At 41.5% G+C, this 22447-nt stretch overlaps 1 protein-coding gene across 2 annotated transcripts in view; it reads right to left on the bottom strand.

Annotated features, from left to right (window-relative positions):
- Positions 1–22447, bottom strand: part of egfra (epidermal growth factor receptor a (erythroblastic leukemia viral (v-erb-b) oncogene homolog, avian)) — a 39706-nt gene that overhangs the window by 2851 nt on the left and 14408 nt on the right. Inside the window, exons 2-27 of one of the 2 annotated variants that reach the window (XM_020112123.2) lie at positions 16814–16965; positions 15748–15934; positions 15512–15643; positions 15345–15413; positions 14742–14860; positions 14208–14349; positions 13431–13547; positions 12845–12971; positions 12670–12743; positions 12493–12580; positions 12175–12374; positions 11895–12027; positions 11356–11446; positions 10408–10565; positions 9367–9405; positions 9119–9263; positions 8742–8864; positions 7813–7911; positions 6299–6484; positions 5695–5850; positions 4544–4619; positions 3614–3760; positions 3077–3174; positions 2826–2987; positions 844–891; positions 650–743 (exon numbers count right to left, since the gene is read on the bottom strand). In XM_020112123.2, coding sequence (XP_019967682.2) covers positions 650–743; positions 844–891; positions 2826–2987; positions 3077–3174; positions 3614–3760; positions 4544–4619; positions 5695–5850; positions 6299–6484; positions 7813–7911; positions 8742–8864; positions 9119–9263; positions 9367–9405; positions 10408–10565; positions 11356–11446; positions 11895–12027; positions 12175–12374; positions 12493–12580; positions 12670–12743; positions 12845–12971; positions 13431–13547; positions 14208–14349; positions 14742–14860; positions 15345–15413; positions 15512–15643; positions 15748–15934; positions 16814–16965 — 3162 coding nt within the window. The remainder of the gene's footprint in view (positions 1–649; positions 744–843; positions 892–2825; positions 2988–3076; positions 3175–3613; positions 3761–4543; positions 4620–5694; positions 5851–6298; positions 6485–7812; positions 7912–8741; positions 8865–9118; positions 9264–9366; positions 9406–10407; positions 10566–11355; positions 11447–11894; positions 12028–12174; positions 12375–12492; positions 12581–12669; positions 12744–12844; positions 12972–13430; positions 13548–14207; positions 14350–14741; positions 14861–15344; positions 15414–15511; positions 15644–15747; positions 15935–16813; positions 16966–22447) is intronic. The other variant, XM_069510901.1, reaches the window with a different exon arrangement.

Here is a 22447-nt window from a genome sequence, read left to right as displayed (position 1 = left end):
ATAACAAAAAATAAAACTTGAGTGTTGCAATCACTGGTGTTGTCACTTGTAGGTTTTACAGTTGATTTAATATGTTCGGTGTATGAGTTACATCCATAAAAAAATAATCAACCTGAAGAAATTACCTAAAATGTAATATATTGTACCTGATATAATGTTATTTCCTTTTTATTGTTATTGTCCTGTGTATATTGCATCTTATTGAATTGAGTATTTACATAGTATTTTCCACTTTCCACTGAGTTTTTTTTAAATTAAATGTTTTTGAATTATTTGCTTTGTTAATGAATGTCTTGTGAAAGAGCGGCAGATTGTATAGGATTATTCTTCTTTCTGCTCCTTTTCATTCAAGATTTGAGATTTTGTGTTTTCATTTTAATTGTTTTGTTTGGTCAATGTATGAAATAAACATATATTTACATATACTTTCAGGTTTGCTCCTCAAAAGACTAATAAATGTGGTTTATTATACACTGATAGTTATAAAGTGTATTCAACTTGGTCATGGGTGCAGCCCTAGTGTCGCCACTATTCATTTTCAAGTGTTGTGAAAGCAGTGGAGATAAGTACAGCAGTATGCTTCTTGTCCACTAGATGTCCCCATTCCACCCGGAATCACACAGAGACACCACAGTCAGAGGATACTCACCTGGAGAAGGCAGGAAGGCGTCGTCTATAAGTTTGTCTGTTGGGTCGGGGATGTACCGGAGAACCAAGCTTCCGTCCCTGCTCGGTAACCCATTCTGTGACAAAGGACAGAGGGATTTAGAGCAAAACAACACAAGTTATACGAAATAAAGTTCACAGATTTTTTAAGAATTAAGTTTAAGAATTTTCAATCACCAGTAAACCATTTCTGCTGTGGCACGTTCCAATGCTGCTGTTGAGGCTCTGCAAAAGGGAAAATGTAAACTTGAGTGTGTAATTCTTCTGGTCATTGACATTTATTTTAAAGCCTCTCAGGAGACAATAAGCTTTCTTTGAATGGTGATAGTAACATTTTCTTTTTATGGGGCCCCAGGAACCATAGCTGTCATCTCGGTACAAGCTGATGAGGATCAAAATAAACGACAAGAGCAGCAGATTCATATTCATTCAGGCAAACTGACAAGCTTTGCTGTGTCCGTCAGACTTTTGAGCTGAACGACTGTGAGCGGCGTTTAAAACTGGGGAAAACGAGCGAAGAAAGAGAGCGGAGTGTCAGCCATGGCAATGCAATTACTTTCAACAAGAAAAGGAAATTAAACACGCTGAAGGAGCGACGATCTGTAAAAAAAACAAAAAAAAACACAACCCTTGGCAGGCCATGCTCCAACAGTGATATTACAAAAGCAGGCTTGTGCTGAGAAAGATTTCACAAAGTTTGCCTGCAAAGGTAATTAAACTTGAAAGCTCGTATGGGATGACCAAGCTGTTCATGGCCGAGCAACAGTCCCAGGTACGAGAGCCAGACCTACGCATTGGCCTTCACTGAACCTGAGGTAGAGGAGTTCTCCATCTCCAGCTCTCATCAATCAAAGGGCACCTGGGAGGAAACGTGGGAGCGCGGACGGGGATGAGGACGAGGACGAGTGGGCAGGGGGTCAGGAAGAGGAGGAATGGTCCCCATGGTGAAAGTTAAACAGAACCGTGGCAAGTGGGGTGAGAGGGGTTCAGGCCAGGTACGAGCGGCCATTTAGGTCTCATGTTAGGAAAATGAATTCAACCGTCCTCCCTCTCCTTTACTGTGTGACCGCTCACATAAACTTTAACAGCTGTTAGTTAAAGCTGATTGCTACGAATAGAAGAAAAAAAAGAATGTGACTCTGCGTTTATTTCCATTCTGACTCACAGAGTAATGATTTATGCAGAAATCCCATTTCCCAGAACACAGTTAAAATAGCACAATGACATTTTCAAACAGTTGACAGCATGTTGGGTGAAGTGTGCACTGCTGAGGGGTCTGCTGCTAATTCTTAATCAATTAATGCAGCTTTTTTGTGGGGAAAATTTTGACTCTGCCTCCAGAACACATGGTTTTCCTCTCTCACTGTTTATAAAGACAAGGTCAGTGTGATTGGATCTGGCACGTGTGTGTGTGTGTGTAGCAAAAGTACCTGAGCGTCACCTAATGAACCCGTTCACCTTTTTTCACTTAACTTTGCAGAGGCTTCAAGTTCACAGTACCGTGACAATATTCCGACTCTGGATCTCAAGATTTTTATGATTAGAGACACATGTGGTGAATCTGGTCGACAGCTGCTTCAGTTTAAATGTAAATAATTGTACTCTAGTATATTCTAATATACTAGGTCTTTTGTTCATGTGAAAGTACTGAATACTTTATATGTTATTTAATTCTGTTTTCCTCTCGTCATAGGACGTTTTCAGGCATGAACTCTGGAAATGGTCCGCGATATTGGTTCTGGAGGAAAAGTTCTGGAAAATGTCGAGAGTGACTGACTTGGACATTTGCGTTCTCTCATGCAGCTCTGGTTAGCATCTTTGAGTTCAGTTCACAGCAAACTATTAGACAGGGTCAGCATAATTCCTAATAAAACTTTAGGTGGACAATCAAACAACATATCTTGTGATAATCATTGTACACTAAGATGTATTTGCAGCAAAACTACGCCGGCTTGAGGACGTTGTTCACCCACAGGCAGTAGACCTTTTTGTTTTGGATGCCTGACCACAAAGCAGAAAATGAGTCACACCATTTTAGACAGGATTCTTTTCTGTCTTTCAGCTTTTGCCAAAAGCTGTGGCCTGGTCCCACAAATGTCACTTGAGACAGAGAAGCCAAGGGGACAGACACACCCAACATCTTTCATGACTTCACTTACTGTGGAGTGGAGCAGCGGCGCAGTGCTCGAACTGCTGAAGAAGCTGTGTTGTGGCACCAAGTACTCGTCTGCATCCACAGCGTCGTCCATGTCCTCCCCGCTGATCAGGCTGCGGTACAACCTAGCGTCTGTGGGACTCGGTAGGTGCATGCGGTCATCCCCCTGGAATAGCCAGAGATTTTAACTTTTCATCTTTATGTATCTCATTAGTTACAGAAATTCAGTTCCAGGCTTTTAAAGTAAAATCATACCTGAATGACAAGATACCGTGAAGGATCCCGAGCCATCTTCGTAAACTCGGCTATTAGTTCCCGGAAGTGAGGTCGGCTGTCGGCATCAATCATCCAACCTGTACACATGTACACACACATCAGCAGGAATAAAAGAAAATAAGTTGACTTAATAAGATGAAACTTTAAAAGTCTTTGTGAGGATAAAGGCAGAAATTAACTTTTTTTCAGTGGGATGTAAAATTTGAGAAGTGGAACTAAGCCACTGCAACCTTTTGACCTTTGGACCTTTGGATCGCTTAAATCAAATTATTTAATCTGTGAGTCTTAGTGAACATTTGTGCCAAATTTGGAGAAATTCCATCATGGCATTCCTAAGATATCGGGTTCACAAGAATGGGACAAATGGACAGACAACATGAAAACATGGAATAAGAAACACTATTTTATCAAAATACATTACAAACCAAAAACACCTTATCAATAGCCTTGTATGTGAAGTTCCATCATATAAACAGGAACTTAGATTTTATTTGGGAGGTTTCCCACTGAGCTTACATTTCACCATGATCATGTAGACGTCGATGGTGCAGATTGGTGGTTGGGGCAGTCGCTCCCCTTTCTCCAAGAGTTCAGCTATTTCACTGGCTGGAATCCCGTCATACGGTTTGTTCCCGAATGTCATCAGCTCCCAAACTGTCACGCCTACAGAGAGAGGGAGAGTTAGGAACACGTCAGTCTGATGAGCTGCCGTTCAACCTCGTTTTCCTCCCCGTAACAGAGAAGTGAGAGAGGCAGAATGTGAGCCTTCTCAGATCCAAACTGTTATGTTGACAAATTGGCTCTTCCTGCAAGAAGTGGGAGTTTGCAGGATGCTTCTCATCATCGCTAGAGAAACTGAAGAAAAGGAAAAGGAGGAAAGGAAGCTGCCAGGGTCAGTTGATGCTTTTGCCATACTGAGCGAAAGGCACGATCAAAACCTTGAGAAAAGACGATCTGGAGGCCGGCCCACTGAAGCGAGCTGTGCTGTGTGTGGTTTCCATGTGTGTGTGTGTAGGCATGTGTGAGTACAGTTTGTGAAACTGTTTATGTGGGTTGAGGTAACAATCTCTTCTGACGTGATATTGTCCATCTGGGACTGCTGGTGTGTAGGCGTGTGCTACCTGCGTTCTAAAATCGCAGATGCTAACAAGATATTCTCCCCTTTCAAAAATATTGACACGCCTATTACATCCAACAACAACATCCTTTCTGGAGCCTCATAACCACTGTCCTCTCCGTGTCTCACTTGCTGTTAAAACACTTTATTTAGCAAGGAATAAATATTTCTCCTGCGAGACTGTCACCATCACTCAGGAGTACAGAGGCCCAGCTGTTTTACATATCCAACATTACACAAGGATTCAGGCTCAATCTGGGACACGGTGAGCAAGGTTCATGCTGAGTTAGAGGCTGTGGATGCATTGAAAACATAAAGATAAAGCTTACCGAAACTCCATACATCACTCTGGTGCGTGTAGGACCTGTTCAGGATAGATTCAAGAGCCATCCATTTTATCGGGACCTGTGAAACGAAAGTTAAATAAGTCAAAAAGTCAAGAGAACCAATAAAAAGTATATTTTTCTTCAATTTTACATAGTGAAGTACAGAGGTTTAGGGTGAAGAGTGGGTATGGAAGCTGCATCGTTCTCTCTAGTGCAAGTCAGTGAATTTTAAGGTCAAAAAGTTATGAAGTGTTGCTTAAAAAAAGTTTATCTAACGTGCTTAGTCAATTTCTTTTCTTCTTTCTTGAGTTTGCAGTTTACGGGAAAGGAGAATCAGGGTGCTGTCATCACACAGAGTGCGTCACACGAAAAAACGATTTCCTGCAAGAGGATTAAGTCTGGTTTCGCACAAAAAGATGTTTTTTCAAATGGCTGGCTCCACTCAATTTTGAATTAGGCGAAGACAGGGCCTAATCCCTGTCTGGAGAAACTGTCCTGTAATATTTAATTAACACCATGTTTCAGAGCAGCAAAGCATTTTATAACTGGAAAGAACGAGGGGAAATCTTAGCGGCTGCAGATGTGTGTATTCAAGTCGAGCTTTGCCCGGATGAATTTCAAAGAACTGACCTCTCAACATCTGTCCCTCTGCAGGTGATAAAATGTCTGGACTGAAACTGAACACTATCACCTTATGTGTCCCAGTTATTAAAAAAATTATAATATCAGAAACCTATTATAAAGATATTTGATCATATAATTGGGGTTTTGGAGTTAAGTTTAATAAAATGGGTGTTAATATCTTGTGGGGACCATTGTTGAGGAAAACACTCACCTGCAGATACAAGGGAAATATAAACTATATAAGATTTTTTTGAGAAAATGTGTGTTTTCAGTCACAGCAGGAAATACTGATAAGTGAAGGAACTTATCTGATTCCATCGTTTCGGTCTGTTTATTGACACAAGATAAAAATCTACAGCAATACTACAAATGCAATCTTTCGTGAAGTGGAAGAAATTCACACCACTACAGGAAAACATCTGTCATGCCAGCACTAACTGAGTAAATATATAAAAGTAAAAACACATTGCTTCAAAAAAATGAAATTAAGTGTGCGGCACAACCATAACTCTTAATATCGTGATACCAACCTTTCCACCGTCTGCGTGATACTCCTTCTCATCTGCATTGAGGAGCTTAGCCAGACCGAAGTCTGTGATCTTGACGTGCTGAGGAGTCTTCACCAGAACGTTCCTGGCTGCCAAGTCGCGGTGCACCAAGTGGCGCTCCTCCAGGTAGTTCATACCCTTTTGTCAAACAAACGATGAAGTGCGGTTTATTGGATAAGAGCTGTTTTTCTTGCACAAGCTGACTAATGTGTTAAATGTGCCAACTTCACTTGATCAGACGCCAAGATCTAACCCCATAGATCTGTCAAGATAAGCTTGTCACCATCACCTGAGGTCACTCAACAGCACAGTATACTGTGTGTGAGACTGTGTGCAGTGTAGCTGATGTAAATACAAAATCATAACGTGCACAGCAGAAATGCTCAGTTTCTTGTTTTTTATCATGTGACACTAATTTAAAAAACCTATCAACAAGGTATAACCAGTATTATTGAACATGCACAACAAATAAAAAAACTCTAACTACTTAACATCCCAATTACATCAGCAATTAACACAACAACAACCCCCATAGACACTGAAGCCATTGAACAGACCCACCGATGTAACTCGATGCCTTCCGTACCTTGGCTATCTGCACACACCAGTTGAGCAGGTGCTGGGAGCCGATATTGTCCTTGTTCTCTACGACGTAGTCCTGTAGGCAGCCGAAGGGCATCAGCTGGGTGACGAGCTGCACCGTGGAGGTGAGGCAGATGCCGAGCAGACGACACACGTGGGGATGATCCACACTGGCCATCACATACGCCTCCTGCAGCATGCGTGTGGACACACAATCAATCTTCTTTTCTTTTTTTCATCAGGTGACACAATGCAAAAAACAACACGCTACGCTGACAAAAATTCATATGGGATTACTCTGTTTGTTTTTGTCTTACTTTCTATATCTTGTCTAATTCATGGGCTGAAGAAAAATTGTGACGATAAAGAAATGTTTCAGAGCCTATTCGATCTTCAGTTGAAGTATCCATATTTATCGTGGACAGCTCACAACGTATGTGGAAATAAGTCTCTTAGCAACAGGCATACTCAGCCAAGCATATTTAACAGGTCTCAGCTCAGAGTGGAAACTCTTAAGACATCATATGAGGAAAAAAACACAGGGATAATCCACATAACAGGCTTCTTACTAGGAGGTAAACAGATTAGATGGACAGGTATATTTACTGTTCAGTGCATCGACTGGAAATATTTTATACATCTATGACAAGATTATTTAGGAAATAATCACTTCATTGCTCACAGCTCTGTAATTCTGACAGTCTGAGGAGGAAGCAACAATGCTTTAAAACACTAGAAGGGCACTCAGTGGAGCACATACCTCCACCAGGGCCCAACAGTCCCCTTAATTCAATCAGACTGCACCAAATTGCTCACACTCATAGAAAATCTGATTTTATCATCATGATCCATGAATTATTCCCTGGGGAAATCAGTGAAAATGTCAAAATGTGCTTGCAACGTTATTTTTTAAATAACATTTTCCAGGATCCACACCAAAATTCCCTGACCCATTCCACATCATTGTTTCCATGGAGGTCAGAAGTTTTTGCGCACTCAAACCAACCAACAAATGGAGAGAAGTTTCAAAGTGACAGAGCAACATGACCACAAAAAAACAAAATCACAGGACCTGAGGTGCATGTTCAACTCTTTGAATCATCAGTTTAAACAGGCTGTTTTCTCAGAACCGCTTCAGGGCTGCATCTCCTCCCAGAAAAGATTACACAGCAACACCCACACATTGACTTCCGAGGAATTAATCCCATTTCCAGCAGCCTTAGTTTATAAGGGCTTTACGTGTTATAAATCACAGGACACGCTTTTTTGAAGTGACATCTGGCAAGCATTAATTGTCCCTCACTCTGTGCAACACATTGATGAACTTGTCAAGTCTCAGTTGTTGTGAGAGACACTTGAAAATGTATTTTGTGTTATATATTTCCTGTCGTTTCCCACCAGCAGAGCACAGTTCACTTAACCAGTTTGGGAAATAAAGTTTTAAATGAATCACTGTTCTGACTCAGTTTTACAGAAAGCATATTAAAATAAAAGGACCACATAAAAGAGTGAACCTACGTCCAAGATTTCTTTGTTTGCTTTTGGTGATGTGGCTTCTCTTAAAACCTTGATGGCCACTGGGATCTTCACGTCCTCGCCCTCCGGAACCCACAGGCCCTGTACCAACACAGCTTTGTTATTTCACAGGCACATGTACACGTTCACGTCCATATAGTGTCAGCACATTCTATGCTTGTAAGGGCCCTAGTACATCAGGTACTGCACTTAAATACAGATCTGAAGTACTTTTTACACTAATTTTATACCTCTACAAAAAACAACAAAAAATTCTCATTATAACTCCAACCTGTTTCAAATCAAGTCTTTAATCACACATTGAAAAAAATCACCCTGAAGGTGAAAACCTCGAAAGGTCATTTTAAGGGCAGAAATCCAAGAGCACGCATGCACACACACACACACGCACACACACACACACACACACACACACACACACACACACACACACACACACACACACAGGAGTTACCATTCATTATATTATAATATATCACTATTTTTTGTAGCAAAACTGTCATCGTATGAAGAATAATTACAGTGTAATGATTGTAGATTGCAAAACAGCAGTACTTTTAGAATTTGTTGACAGGACAGCCTAAACTTGAAAAGTGGACAGAGAGCAGGGAAGACACAATGCAAACGGCTGTGTCGGAACCGAACCTGCGGCCTCTGCAACTGGAGTATATGGACTATTTTATGACAACGCTCTGTTTGTGACTGCGATCGGGAATTGTGATTAATGAATTTATTAAGTCCATAGAGGGAGGGAGAGAGAGGTCTGAAAGTGAGAATGAAGTCACTCATGTTTTATGAAAAGTAAAACAGATGAAGATGAAATACAAACAAACACTTGGTTTTGAAGACTTTGCACGTTGTGTTCTCACTGCAGTGGAATTTTAACAACAATGTGTGAGGCATGTTATTACCTTATAAACTGTGCCAAATGCCCCGGAGCCCAGCACTTTGATTTTCTTGAACTCAGGCTCTTTCAGGATCCGCAGCAGCGCCTGGTTCGGTGCCTCTCCGCTCGGAGTCAGAGGCTGAACCAACTGGAAAAAACAAGGAACTGAATGTCTTGCACACTCTCTCCCAAACAGCACAAGTGATTGTTCGACAATCCACTAGAGCGAATCAATATTCATTACAAGCCACAAACAAACAAAAATCTAATTGATGGATACAACAAGACAAGTAAAAATTGTGATCTCAGCATTCAGCACTCTGGCATCTCTGTAATCCTGACACCTCTCTCAATATATTGACGTCCTCCTGAGAGGACGGTGACTCAACTCTCCCATCATACCTCTCTCTCTTGGAGCAGCCTGCGCAGTGTCCTCTTCCTCTTGATGTGGCGTCGGCGAAGCAGCACAAAGACGGACAGGCCTGCAATCAGAACAGCCAGCAGCCCGCCGACTACACCGGCTGCAATCATGGAGAGACCAGAGGCTCTGAAAGAGAGGAGAAGGCTGATTTAACATTTGTGAATTGAATCAACAAGAGAAACAACGTTATGAAAAGTATGTGCATCCTCAAACATCAATGATCACTCACCTCTTAGTCTGGCAGCCTTCAAGACCAGGCCCAACGCACCTGTAAACAAATCAAAGCAAAGAATCTGATGTAATTACAACGTCACTGTGTCCTCATACTAAAAATTCAGCAACTCATCACAAGTCTCTAATGCAGAAAAAGATCAGTTCTACAGAGAAACCTACTAAACCATGGTATGCTTATTAAAATGGGTCAGAAATAATTCGATTTTTTGTAAATAGAAAAAAATATCTCACATTTGTACATTTTTAAATAAATGGTGCATTTCATTTATGATGATCAGATCACATTACATATACAAATATGGAATCAGAATGACACTTAGTAGAGTGCACACCTCTGCCAAACCTCAGCTAACTGTGCACACTTTCAGAAATCAGTCCTTTAACTATGCCTGGAAATCAGCACAAATGTCAAAAAAAATACCCTACTAAATAATTTGCATGTTGAAGAAAGTGATGAAGAAATCCTGGATTTGCATCAAAATGTCATGGCCTCTCCCCTGACCCATACCACGTTCCATGGTATTTCATCCAGTAGTTGTAGCACAAACCAAGAGACAAACAATCTGAGATGAAAACCTCCATGGTGGAAGTTAAAAATATGGAATAAGGAATAATTATAGACTGGGACAAAGTTTGCTCATATATGAAACTTATTTGACACCAAAGTAACACTCAATAATGAATATTACTACTTCTCCAAACTGTAGCCTATCAGACTTGAATCAAATTTGGGAACAAATACCGAACGTCTCTAAAACACTAGAGCTTAGAGATCCTCTACTCTGAACCTGTGGCTTTCATCGTTGCTAAGAAGTTTCAGGCGGTGCGGTGGTAAACACGGAATCTCTCTCTAGAAATGTTATCTATGGAGCTCTGTTGTCACTAGGCAGATCCAGGTTCTGCTCAAAGCCAGCAAGGAGTCCTTCTCTTTTCTTTTCTACTTAAGTTACTGCATCAACATTACCACGTGCAAGTTTCTGTAAAACAAGGAAACTGTTTAGTGTCAGTTCTCAGATGGGCGGAACAATGCTTTTACCCCCGAGTGCAGTTTTTGTGGCAAAGCTGGCACACTTTCATCTTGTTGGAGTATTTCCACACTAGCGCTTCGTCCTCCCCTGGCACGCCTTGTGGACAGCGAGACACACAGAACAGACCGTCTTGGAAGTTGGCGCACTTCGTACAATTTCCAGGACCCTGTAAGCAAAAAAAAAAAGAGATGATGTTTACGGGTCTCATGAGGGGAGTAGTAAATATTATGTAAGCTTCACTGTTTTGGGGCAGTTATTTCTCAGAAAGTTTCATAAATCTTCCTCATGAAGATGCAAATGTTATGGTGATGAAAAACATCCTATCATGTTACAGTACAGTACAACTCCTTCCTCTGTTACACTTATTATGATCGAACGCTGTATTTTGATACTTTCTCAAACCAAAACCTCCTCAACTTACGTGGTTGGATGGAAGTTTAGTGAAAAGTGAAATATGAAATTCAAAAGTGTAAAACAGCACATATAAAAAGTACTCTTGTTTAGTTTAATTTCATTTTATTGTTTTCTTTCTCTGAATGTTTTGTGCTTGGGCTTAGGGAGGGACGGCATTTGTGCATGTTTTTGTGTGTATGATTGTTCAGTCCTATAAAAATAATGTTTAAAAAAAAACCTCTTCATCTGCAGGTTTAGTTCTACATTTGATCCTTTTAGAATTTCTTTCAACAAACTCAAAAAAGGGCCTGAGCTTGCTTGTTTTCAATCAACGATGGGATTATGAGCATTTAAAAGAAGCTCACACAGCCACACCCCTTGTACAAAACTCAACATGTCTTCTGGCTGCCTTGCGTTACAGTCTATTAAGGCTGCTGTTGACGGAGAAGTGGATTTCATGCTGAGTGACGAACACTAAGAGACACTCAAAGACGTTTTTTACAACGGTATTTGTTTCTTCTTTCTTTTTAAAACAATAACTTAGCTGTGGGTGAAACACGTACAGGTGCGCTGCAGGTTTCCGTCCCGTTCATTCTTTGACATTCGGCGTGACACGCCTTGCAGGTTCTATTCACGACCACCTCCCGCTGCTCTCTGCAAAGAAACAAAAAACAATAACAAAGCTGACAGACTCTCACCGCCGGCGTGCCTCGTTTCAAACAGCAACATGTGAAGTGAAATTCTTGCTCCCTTTTTTCAGGGCAGAAGTTAAAATGTAAGCATGTCGAGATTCAATGTTTGACAGAGATCTGCAAAGATAAACACATGTGAGTGAATGTGCTATTCCAGCTGCAGTGTTTGTTTTATAACTGCTGGAGTTTTAAAATATCTTGGATCATATTTAGTCTTAGCGTCTTTCAATAACAAATCCCCATACTTGTCTAGTGTCATTGTCTGGAAATGCTCGTGGTGAGAATATAGACTTTGAAGGAGTGAACACACTCATCTGATGCTCAGCTTCTGTTCTGTCCAAAATAAGAAATGCTGCATTTAAGAGATGAACAGTAGTAGAACCTGTTAAATCCAGCCCCTCCCCCCTTACCCCTTGAAGATGTTGCAGGAGTCGACACAGCTCCCATCGCGTCTGTAGTTACGGCAGGCGAAGCACATGTTCGGGCCTGGACCCCAGCAGCCCTCCGCGGTACACTTCCTGTCACACGTGTTGTTCCTCAGAGCTGATAACAAACACACAATCTCAAGAGGAGATCTCTGCTGCACACTCAACCAATTTGACACGGTTAATTTCATCTGGCTGGTGGACTGCATCTGGATTTTGCAAACAATAACAGCATCTGACTGAATTAAACAAAAATCTAATTTACCACATGTGGCAGCGTCAGCATTATCCCCCACGTTGGCACTTTGGCTTTTTGATCTGAAGAGCCCCTCCCAGTGGTTTTTATTGGTGTAGCACAGGTTCTTGTTCTTAATGATGACCACGTCTCCATCGCTTATTTCTTTGAGGGAGCGAAGGCCAAGGTGGTCGATATCGAGCTGAATAATAACCAAGCTCCGGGCACCACTACCACAGGAAAGGAGAAAGATTTAATTTGAATAACAACAACCTTTTGGAAAACAAACGTACTCCTCGTGATCCAGCGGTTGTGAATCTATAGGAGAGGTCTTGATAAGGAACATACGGCTTAGTTCTTCCTCGAATGATCTCCAGATTCTCAAAGGGACTGAGTGAGCTCATGTTCTTTGGCCACGTCTCAATCCACAAGGATCCTGAAGCAACACATGGTTTTTTATTAATTGTGAAACTATTACATGTGTATTTAGTGTGTCATGCATTACTCAGGTTTTCATAGTCTTACCGGTAATTTCTTTAACTGTCTTAAACACATCAAGCTGGGCAGGGTCCATCTTTGGTGTTTTGGTAAAAGAATCCCTAAAAAATAAGAAAAAACACGTTGTTAGCTTTCAATAAACATTCTCAGTGATCTACTGAAGGTTATACAGTTGATATACACAGCCATGTCCATGACTTACCCATGAATCGATGTGAAGAAGATCCCAATGTTCCCATCGATTTTCGTGCAGTTTTTAAAGGAGTTGATGTTGGTGGCATTGATGGACAGAGTGTTACTCAGGTCTCCTGCTCCAAGTCCATAACAAACTGTAAACCATTAGAAAAACAAACAGACAAAAGTCTCAGGCTTAGTATGTTAACAAACAATGTTCATTAACATCACTGGGGAGAAGTTACTGGCAAAAGCTGAGGTCACAGCTAATCCAGAGATCTATGCGGCCGTGGGATGATTCAGCTGCTGAATTGAGACACAGCTCTAATTTGCAGATAATGCGGATAACTTTATTTTATATTGACAGTAGCTAACAGCAGTTTTTTATATTCTATTCTAAATGTTGTGTCACAGTCTCTTTGGAGTCCCACAGTTGAGGCCCTTTAGATCAGTATTACTGATGTATTAATAAAAGCAGGAGCATGTTTTAGTTGGTAAAGGTGCAAGTTAATGTTTATCTATACCAACCCATTGTTTTATAACTTGGTATGCGGTCTGTGAATTATGTTGTTGTGCATTCCCGGGTTGCTCATGGAGAAATATTAACCTCCTACCTTTTGGACACAGTCCATCGCAATTGGCGCACTTCCTGAATCCACCCTCATCCACCTCATATGTGTTCCCACTGCACGTCCGCACACAGGCCCCGTGATCCGTCACAATGTAGTTATCTGGTATTATTGCAGAAAAACAAGCACATCTCAATGTTTCATTCTGCCTTAATACCCTATATGAGATATACCACCATCATCACCAGGGGGGATAATAATGCTGCAGGCTCTCAAGCAAGAGCGGAGTAATACAGGGACAGATATGTAAAAATTAAACTGAGAGAGAACAGTTCTTGCATAAACACGTTCTGAAACTCAATCATTGTCTTTCTTTGTTCATACAGTTTATCATTAAACTGTAACCAATGAATGTCTAACAAAACTGAAGGACAACCTGGACACTCAACAAAACACAAAACTGCTCGTACTCATGTATGATGTCTTTTCGTATTCGCTAGTGAGGCCGACTAGATTTGACTGTCAGGGCAACAGTAAGAATGACACAAAAACAAAAACACAAATAGGACTAAAAATAAGAATATTAAATAAAAAAGAGTAAGATTCCTAGCAAGAAAAAGAACAAAAATAAGAATAAAAACATTAATAAGAATAAGAACACAAATGTGAATACGAATATAAAGAAGAACAACACAAACATAAATATGAAGAAGAAGAAGAACACAAATAGGATTATGAATATGAAGAGGAACAAGAACTCAAATATGAATATAAAGAACACAAATACGATCACAAATACGAAGTTTGACTGTATTTTCTTACGTGGGCAGCTCTTGACACATGTGGCCCCATAGTTGTACTTCCCGTGGGGGTTGGGTACCAGCTGGTGAAGGTTGGGGTCGTAGCGCATGAGGCCCGGGCAGGAGTCCTTACACACCCCGTCATCCTGGAAGTCCCGACAGGCCTGCAGCACAAACAAGTCATCCAGTACACAGGGATCAAAACAGAGCCCCAAACTAATGATAACACTGCATTCCTCCATCACGGCCTTGGACTAAGCCTCAGAGCTGCTGGGAGAAGAGGGAGAGCAGACACTGAAACTCCAGGCGCTGCCAGATGAGAGATTTTATCGCCACTCATGTGTCTCATTGGTACGGAAAACAATAAAAAAACTTCTGATCATAAAAACAGATGCTGCCGAGTGATGGGTTTGTTTAGTCGGAGGACTCTCAGCCAAATTTAATGCAGGGATACGAGACATTCGGTTTATTTTGATGTTCTATTAGCTCGTCTGTTCCCCAGCTCTTTGATTGTATCTTCACTCCCGTCCCACATAAGAAGACGTATTTCTCTCACCAGACAGTCGGTGGGCCGCGGTCCTGTGCAGCCCGCGGCACAATGCTCATTACAACAGTCGCTCGGTGAAGGTCCTTTGCATCTCTGAGAGCACTGCTGTGCACAGTTCAGTTTTGTTACTGGAGACAAGAACAGGACAAAGTCAGCAGAGCGACAGGAAGCAGCATATCATCCTTTTTAAAACTCTTCTGTAGTTTTAGGTGTTTATTAAAGCAAACCATTGCTATGTTGACATTATGGTGAAAACTATGGAGAATTTTTGCAAAGTACTTTTCACTTTATGTTGTTGGTATACAGTCAAGAACTGAGTACTATGACTTCAAAGAGAGTATTGGAACTATCTTGCAATATGGCAAACTGCTTTCACTAAGATTTTGAGAAAACTTTTAAAAAACAAGCAGACTTTTTTTCTCAGAATCTCAGATTTCTTTTTGACTTCATTCTTATAAAATTGAGCTTTGTCTGGTATTATTACAGCTTCATTCTTCAAATCTCAGATTTCTTTGGGCCCTAATACCTTTGTCGTGCTACGCATATACTGAATACTTTAATGAGGAATAACAAAAGTTCAAAAGGAAGAATAAAAACGCAGATGGTACTTACATGTTTGACAGTTTTGAGGACCAGCTGCCCAGCATGAACCATTGAAGCACTTTGAGTCACATGGTTTACCTGTAGAAAAACACAGTCAAATGTTTACATCTAATTGTTTCGTCACACATGATGAATGAAACCTGCAGACTTTGTATTTTGTTAAGTGTGTGACTAACAATTTGGATTTTTGCTGGCCCCCGGGAGCTCCATGCTGGGTTTGTTGTCAGCGTTGACGATATCGTCCCACTGTATCGTCTCCACGTTGCAAAGCTGGTTAGCCTCAAACGTTACGCCTCCTTTAAGAATTTCTGCAGAATAATGTATTGTTGATAAGTGTACTTATATAATTTGAATTGTATTATTATATTGAAATCCTGTGACATTAAACCTGAAAACAGAGAATTGGACTGACCCGTCAGGCTGGTCAGAAGAAGCTCTTTGGTGCCCTGATTGGTAGATTTGTCATAATTGCCGAGAACTTTAAGGGCAAACTTTCCCTTATAGAGGGAATGACCTCGAATGATGCGCAGGTTCTCCAGAGGAATCCTGGAGACTAAGTTGAGGGCAATCAGGACGTAGCCGCCCACTTCTTCAATTGACTGCGGAAGAAAAAAGGTGTTTGTCATTGAGGTAGAAAATGTGCTCTGCTGCTGAGCCCATTAAAAGTTTTCAATAAAGGCTAAATATTTGGTTTTAGAAGTGAGATAATCATTTGCTTCTTTAGTTAACAAATAAAAACTAAACTGACGTGAATAAATTAATGAATATCTTTATCAAATTTGACACAGTATGTTAAAACTATGAATGGTTTTACAAATCATGCAAATTAAAGGATTTACTCCCCCAACCACCCCCTCAGAAAAAAGCACTAGAGCCTGAGCAATGGAGAGTCTTTGGGGCTGAGGCCAACACTCATAAAGGGAACTAAAAATTTCAGAGGCCAATGTATATTTGTGCATAAAAGCCAATATCATTGCGAAAGACTCATGTCTGATATTATCGACCAAACAATCAGCACAGGTCATCAGTATGCGTGCAGCCAAAAGATGAGATATCATGACACCTAAAAAGGAAAATGTTAATTTGAGTAACATGTCCTCCCCTCGCAAAAGGAAATTACATCCTTGGACATTGTGCATGATATCTGCTGACTGTGTGTTATTTCTGTTTGTGGGTGCAAGCTTGCATGTCAGTGTGTGTGTGGTCCCTCCTCACATCTGTGAGGTCTTTACAGCTGGAGTTTTGAATCAAAGCTCCGACCAAAGTTACAAACACAGCGAATCATCCGTCCCTCTGCAGAATTTCTCTGCATTGATTTTAATTATCTGAAATGAGGTGATAAGAGCAGTCGGGAGCTCTGCAAAGATCCAGGGCTCAGATTGTCTGGTGAACTGTCTCTGGAACACCAAAGAGATTGAGAAGACTAAAAACAAGTAACCTCTCTTGCATGTTTGGCCTCCACTGTTAATAGTCTTTACCCTGAGGAAGGACAGGTCACGGTGCGCCTCCATGTATGTGATCTCCAGATTCTCCAGGACCACAACGCAGTTGTTGTAGGTCTTCACCAAGCTCAGGTAGTGGTCTTCTTTGGAACCCAGAAGGTTTAAACGGTTGGTGATGCCTTGGCATACTGCAGACAAAAAAGAAATCATAAGAATTGTGATAATCTTTCAACCATATTTGAATGTTACTTGAAACAAATGATGCACAATGCAGGTAAATCATGCGGAATCGCAGTGCACTGTCAGAAAAGCATGAATCCAAAGCTCCATGGTGCTCTCAGTCTGAAACATCCACTGCTTATGTAACACATTGGCTCAATTTATCACTTTCCATGTGTGTGTGTGTGTGTGTGTGTGTGCGGGTGTGTCTCCATCCGTGTGTGTGTACGGGTGTGCCTCTGTGTGTGTCTGTTTGTGAATTTGGTCCGTGCAGTCATAACTTGGCCGGCTTTTCATGTGAAAATAAGCGATGTCGGCTGTGTCTACAATAGGAGTGAAATCTCAGCGACAAAGCGAGTTCTGGCTCGTGTGTCAGAGCGAGCTGGCCGTATTTATACTGGCAAAGGCCTGAGTCTTTTCCACTGCTGCGCAGTGCTAGTTAAAAACAACCACTGTGACCGGCATCTCCAGGCCCATCGTGTCATTTCGGAGAAGGCATTTGGTGTGTCACATATCCAGGAGATTAGTGACTGGGTTTCTTGGGGGAACTTTGGAGCTCTAAATCTCATATCTAACAACTGTCTCGGTAAATTCAGCTCATTTTCACGCACATCTGATATCAAGATAAGTTCTCGATATGAATAAATAACAAATGAGGGCTTGAATCACATGCTGATCTGTGGACTTTCACTAGAAACAAAGGCACTGAGATTCACAGGAGGATTCACAGTTTTAGGCTGATAATGTAGCCTGTATCTGGCATTGTGCAACAAAATGTTTGCGTAAGGAAGGCAGCGTTACTGAGAAGTGCAGCAGACACAAAAGCCTGCTTGATGAATGCATGTTTAAAAGGGAAGAATGCGTGTCGGGTTGTTTTGCAGGATTCAGGCGTCACAAGCTGGTCAGACAGGTTCTGACTGGAGAGGGTCAACTGTTCAACACCCCTTCATGCACACAAACACTGTACGCTTCCATGTAATTAAGGGAATAATCGATTTCTCTCTTTTATGTCTTGGTTTATAAGTTAAGTTGGGTAAAAGCTCGAGAAAAACAAAGAGATTCTTCCCCCTGTTTATCTGAGAATAAATTATGGTTCTGGTGTAATGTCTCGTGGGTCACATTCCTCAACGTGTCTGCTCTTGACATGGTGAAACAAAACATGTGCACCGAATTCTGAGACACACCTCACAACACCGCCGGGCACATATCAGTTATTTTAACATGACTGAGGAATTTCTGATTCTCAGGACTGAAGGAAAGGAAAAAAATATGATATCATCTCTCAGCTCAGTCAAAGTATCAACGGCCAGTGTTTCATGCTCATGCAGTTTCACTCAGGTTGTTGTTCAACGTAAACCCACAGTGAGGGTGCATCGAATCAGGGAGAATTAGGCAAAAACAGCTGTCTCCCGCCCTCCCTCCTCTTCCTCCTCATTAGTTTGTCCCTGAGGGATCTCCCTGATATGAACCCTGCAGTCCAGCGGCCTAAAGCCCGGGCAGCAGAAGCGGACGAGCAAAAGCAAGCTGACGGTTTTAATTAGAGGAGCCATGCGAGATGCAATTAGCCCCCTAATTATTACTCAGATTGAGAAACCAAATTGTAATAAACAAAAAGGTTGCCATGACAGTGCAGCTGGGACTATTAATCAATCTGATTTGGAGATCCCAGATGATAGTTTGCTAACAGGGATACTAATTATGGTTTGTTGATATGCCACATACAGTAAATCTATGTGCATATGTGCCACATTTGTACATAGAGCCTATTTCCTGTCTGAATTATTACCTCCACCAAGGAGGTTATATCGTCATCTGTTTGTTTCTTTGCAGGATTATGCAAAAACTATAAGATGGATTAACTCGAAATTTAGGTGAAGGATGCGGTATGCATTTGAGAAGAACCCATATAATTTTGGTGCGGATGCAGATCAAGGGGCAGATCTAGGGTTTTTGTTTTTTTCACTTTATTTAACAATACAAGATCTTGACATTTTCAACAATTTCCTAGAGAATAATCCCTGGACCTTGCCTTGAAACAATTCATATTTAGGGAACTGACATCCATGAGTGTGTGTAATTTGGTGCTGCTTGGTTGAATTCAAGTAGACTATTAGGCCTTGGTGGAGGTATGGTATAGCATCTACTCATTTCTCTCTATCTATGATGATCAGTAAAGGCTGCACAAGGCAGGTAACTATACTTTTCAATTTCCTGAAGTTCGTACTTGAGTGATGCACAAGGCAGAAAGAAAAAAATGATTAGATTGTGCTCAAGCAAACAGCAGCGGAGCCATGGTAAACACTCCCGTCGTCTAGATGTTGTTTTCATCACATCTGTTGCAGGTGGTGAATGACCTGATATTCTATGACCATAAACTGACTTCCTCATTAGGCAGCAACACATGAGGAAGAAACAAGGTCAGGCTGATTCAACAGAAGTTAGACCTGAGAGATAGCGTCGCAATCCTTCCTAGAAGATCAATTTCCAAATGGTTCATATGGTCTCATATGTCTGAGTTAGATTTGTCATAAACTGTTGCACAGACGAACAAAAGCAGGTGAGTAAAAGTTCCCACAACCCTGTTTTTTCCACAGCATATGATTCAAGTTTTACTCATCAAACGTATATACAGTTCCCAGTTTGCTTTAAATGAGGGTGGAGTCTCAGAGACGCAGGTGATACTGTGACAAAGACTAATTACAGATTGCTTCACTTCCTCCAGCTGCGCTGTCGTCACAAATGTCCAGGAGATAACTCCAGGAGCAAGGAGTGGCATGTTCGCTATATCTCTGCCTCAGTGCTGCACGCATGTGTGTGTATGTGAAGTTGTGTGTGTGTGCGTGTGTGTGCAAGTGTGCAACACCAGTAGTTGTATAAGGCATTGCACTGTGCTGATCGGCACCCATGTCAGAGCCAAACAAAAGCCTTGATAAACCCGATCATTAGTCATATGAGCTTGTTGCTCTGTTTGCTCGCGTATCGTTCTTTTGATGTTTACTGGAGGACTAGTGTTGGAAGTCGAGCGTGCGTGTGTGCAGATATTTGTTTCTCAAGGCTATTGGATCTGCGCGACTACGTGAAAGCGGTTATTCTTTAGATAAATAGGTAATTGTTCCAATAAAAGCAGACACAAGTGTTAATAAGTCATAAACAAAAATCTGTGATTGGGTCAGGAGAATGTATACGTCACGCTCTGATTTCTCTGTTGCACTGAATCTCCCTCTTCATAAAGTATGTATAAGACAGAGTCTGGATAAAGTGTGGACCCTGTTGTCCGGACATTTTCAGGAGTTCATGTCTGACAACGGCTTTACAGAGAGACTGGTATTTCTCTCTGAGACGTAAATCAGAGAACGATTATATGAATATTACCATTCAGTGTTTATGTGTTTTTTTTGTATGGAAATGGTAAAACCGCAAGAAAAACATAATGAAATCCAATCAAACAAAATTACAAACTATGGCCTAAAAAGGTTCAAGCTCTGACAGCCTCTCCCCCAAAAGAAGCATTTTATGCACTGGGTTGCATACATGCAATTCAAGCTGAATTGTATTAATCTGCACATTGTTGTTGGCATCAAGCTGTAAAATCAAAAGCTTTTCTTTGAACTTTGGAGCTGAAAAGAAAAAATTTGACAGAAGAAAGGGGAACGAGTGAAGCAGAGTAGAAAACCAAAGTCATGGCAGACGAAATTTACAGTAAACACTTTGGACACACTGACTAAACATGGACGGATCAAATGTACGACGTCAAGTATCAAAACCAACCCAAGAGGAAAAAGGTTGAGTTCTACCATAAATTCACATTTGGAGGTCTCTCTCTCTCTTTCCTTGTATATTTGGCTGAAACTTCTTCTTTGAGAGGAAATAGTGACTGTAAACCAAACTGTGATGGGCTTCTCAAACCCATCTAATGGTTTCCCTTCCACAGATGGAGAGAGATGGCAATGCCGCATTCGCTTCCTCTCATTCCCAACCCACTATTCAATTACGTTTGTGTCCAGAGTCGGATAATTACGTTACCTGAAATCTTAGACATAATTAAAGGGAAGTAACAATGGGAACTGACACGACTTGTTTGTTTCTCTCTCTCTCCGAGTCAACAGCATTAAGGCAAAGTCTCTTATGTAACACAATCTGCAGTGTTCCTCTACTGATAACAAATCGATGCCGAGATTAATTCCCTTATTTAGAGGTAAATTATGGTTAACCCCCCTCATATGTTTCTGCAGACAGCAAGCTGATGAGAGATGGGGGGGCACACTATCAGCTTTTATTGGCCTCGGTTTAGACTATAAGGCTCCTTGGGACTATACTTACTCAAATTTCCAGACCTCCAGATTTCAGAGAAGCATAAATCTGCCAAAGCCCCACTATCAGTGCATCAAAAAAAAAAATCACTTCCTCGATTCTTTCTGTGCAATCAGCTGATACTTCCTACTCCTATATTTTCTGTCTGGCTGAGTTTCAGCAGGAGATGAGGGATCAAATGTCACATAAAGACAAAACCAGCCGAACAAGTACTCGTATATGCTTTCTGCGGCGGCGTACTATATTCACATAAACACACTTTGTAGTTCAGAATTCCTGATATCCTGCTCCCTTCCTCTGCGTGGGAGATGCATCAATCCCTTAGAGAAAACATCTTGGGGCCTTAAAAGAGAAAAAGAAAAGAGGGGCCGGAGGATACCCCCCCTCCATGACTTTCCCTCCCTATCCCCAGTGAATGCAACAACACAAGTCCCTCTGACATCTCAGGAAGTTGATCTCTGTGCGGGGTCAGTTTCATACATCTACCCCGCCGATGCTGAACCAGATGGTAACTGATTGTCGTCTCCAGGGGAGGAGGACAAGAGGAGGATATAAATCCTGTTCTATTGGAGAAAGAGAACTGATGGAAAGGAAGTGAGGAGGGGGGGGGGAAGATGCGATGAAAGAAGGCGAGTTTTGCGGTTTAACTAACTGAGGTGGTGGATGCAGCGGCCGGCTGTGGGGTCAAACTGTGGGGAAGGGGGTGCAAAGCTTCACACTTGATGTATGAATGTGGCTGATGTCTCCCAGGAGGCTAACAAAGGGGAACAAACCTTAAAGTGTCCAGCTGTAGAACGTAAGCAAACGAAGCTGAACACGTCACATTCGGCCCGTGACGACGCGAGGCCGAACCCCGCCTCCAGTTTTATCACAGTCGGTGAAGTTTAGTCTGTTAAGAGCAAAGTGACCAAATAAAGACCAAAAAGCCTCGTGTTTACTCGTGATCCCTGAAAAGTGCTCTCTACCCGTCAGTGAGACACTCCAGATACCTGAGGCCGGGCCCATCATAATGTTTACTCTCCACCTCGGTGTGAGGAAACCGTGGATTTAGGTTCTGCACAAACACAGGAATACAGCATGTATACTCACACTGCAAAGTACTGGGATCAGCAGTTCTGAGACCTTAAGGTGAATAGATTC

This window comes from Paralichthys olivaceus, chromosome 16, assembly GCF_024713975.1.
Source record: "Paralichthys olivaceus isolate ysfri-2021 chromosome 16, ASM2471397v2, whole genome shotgun sequence".
NCBI classification, from domain to species: Eukaryota; Metazoa; Chordata; class Actinopteri; order Pleuronectiformes; family Paralichthyidae; genus Paralichthys; species Paralichthys olivaceus.
Note: the sequence above shows the minus strand (reverse complement) of the source record. Positions and strands in the feature narration are given on the sequence as shown.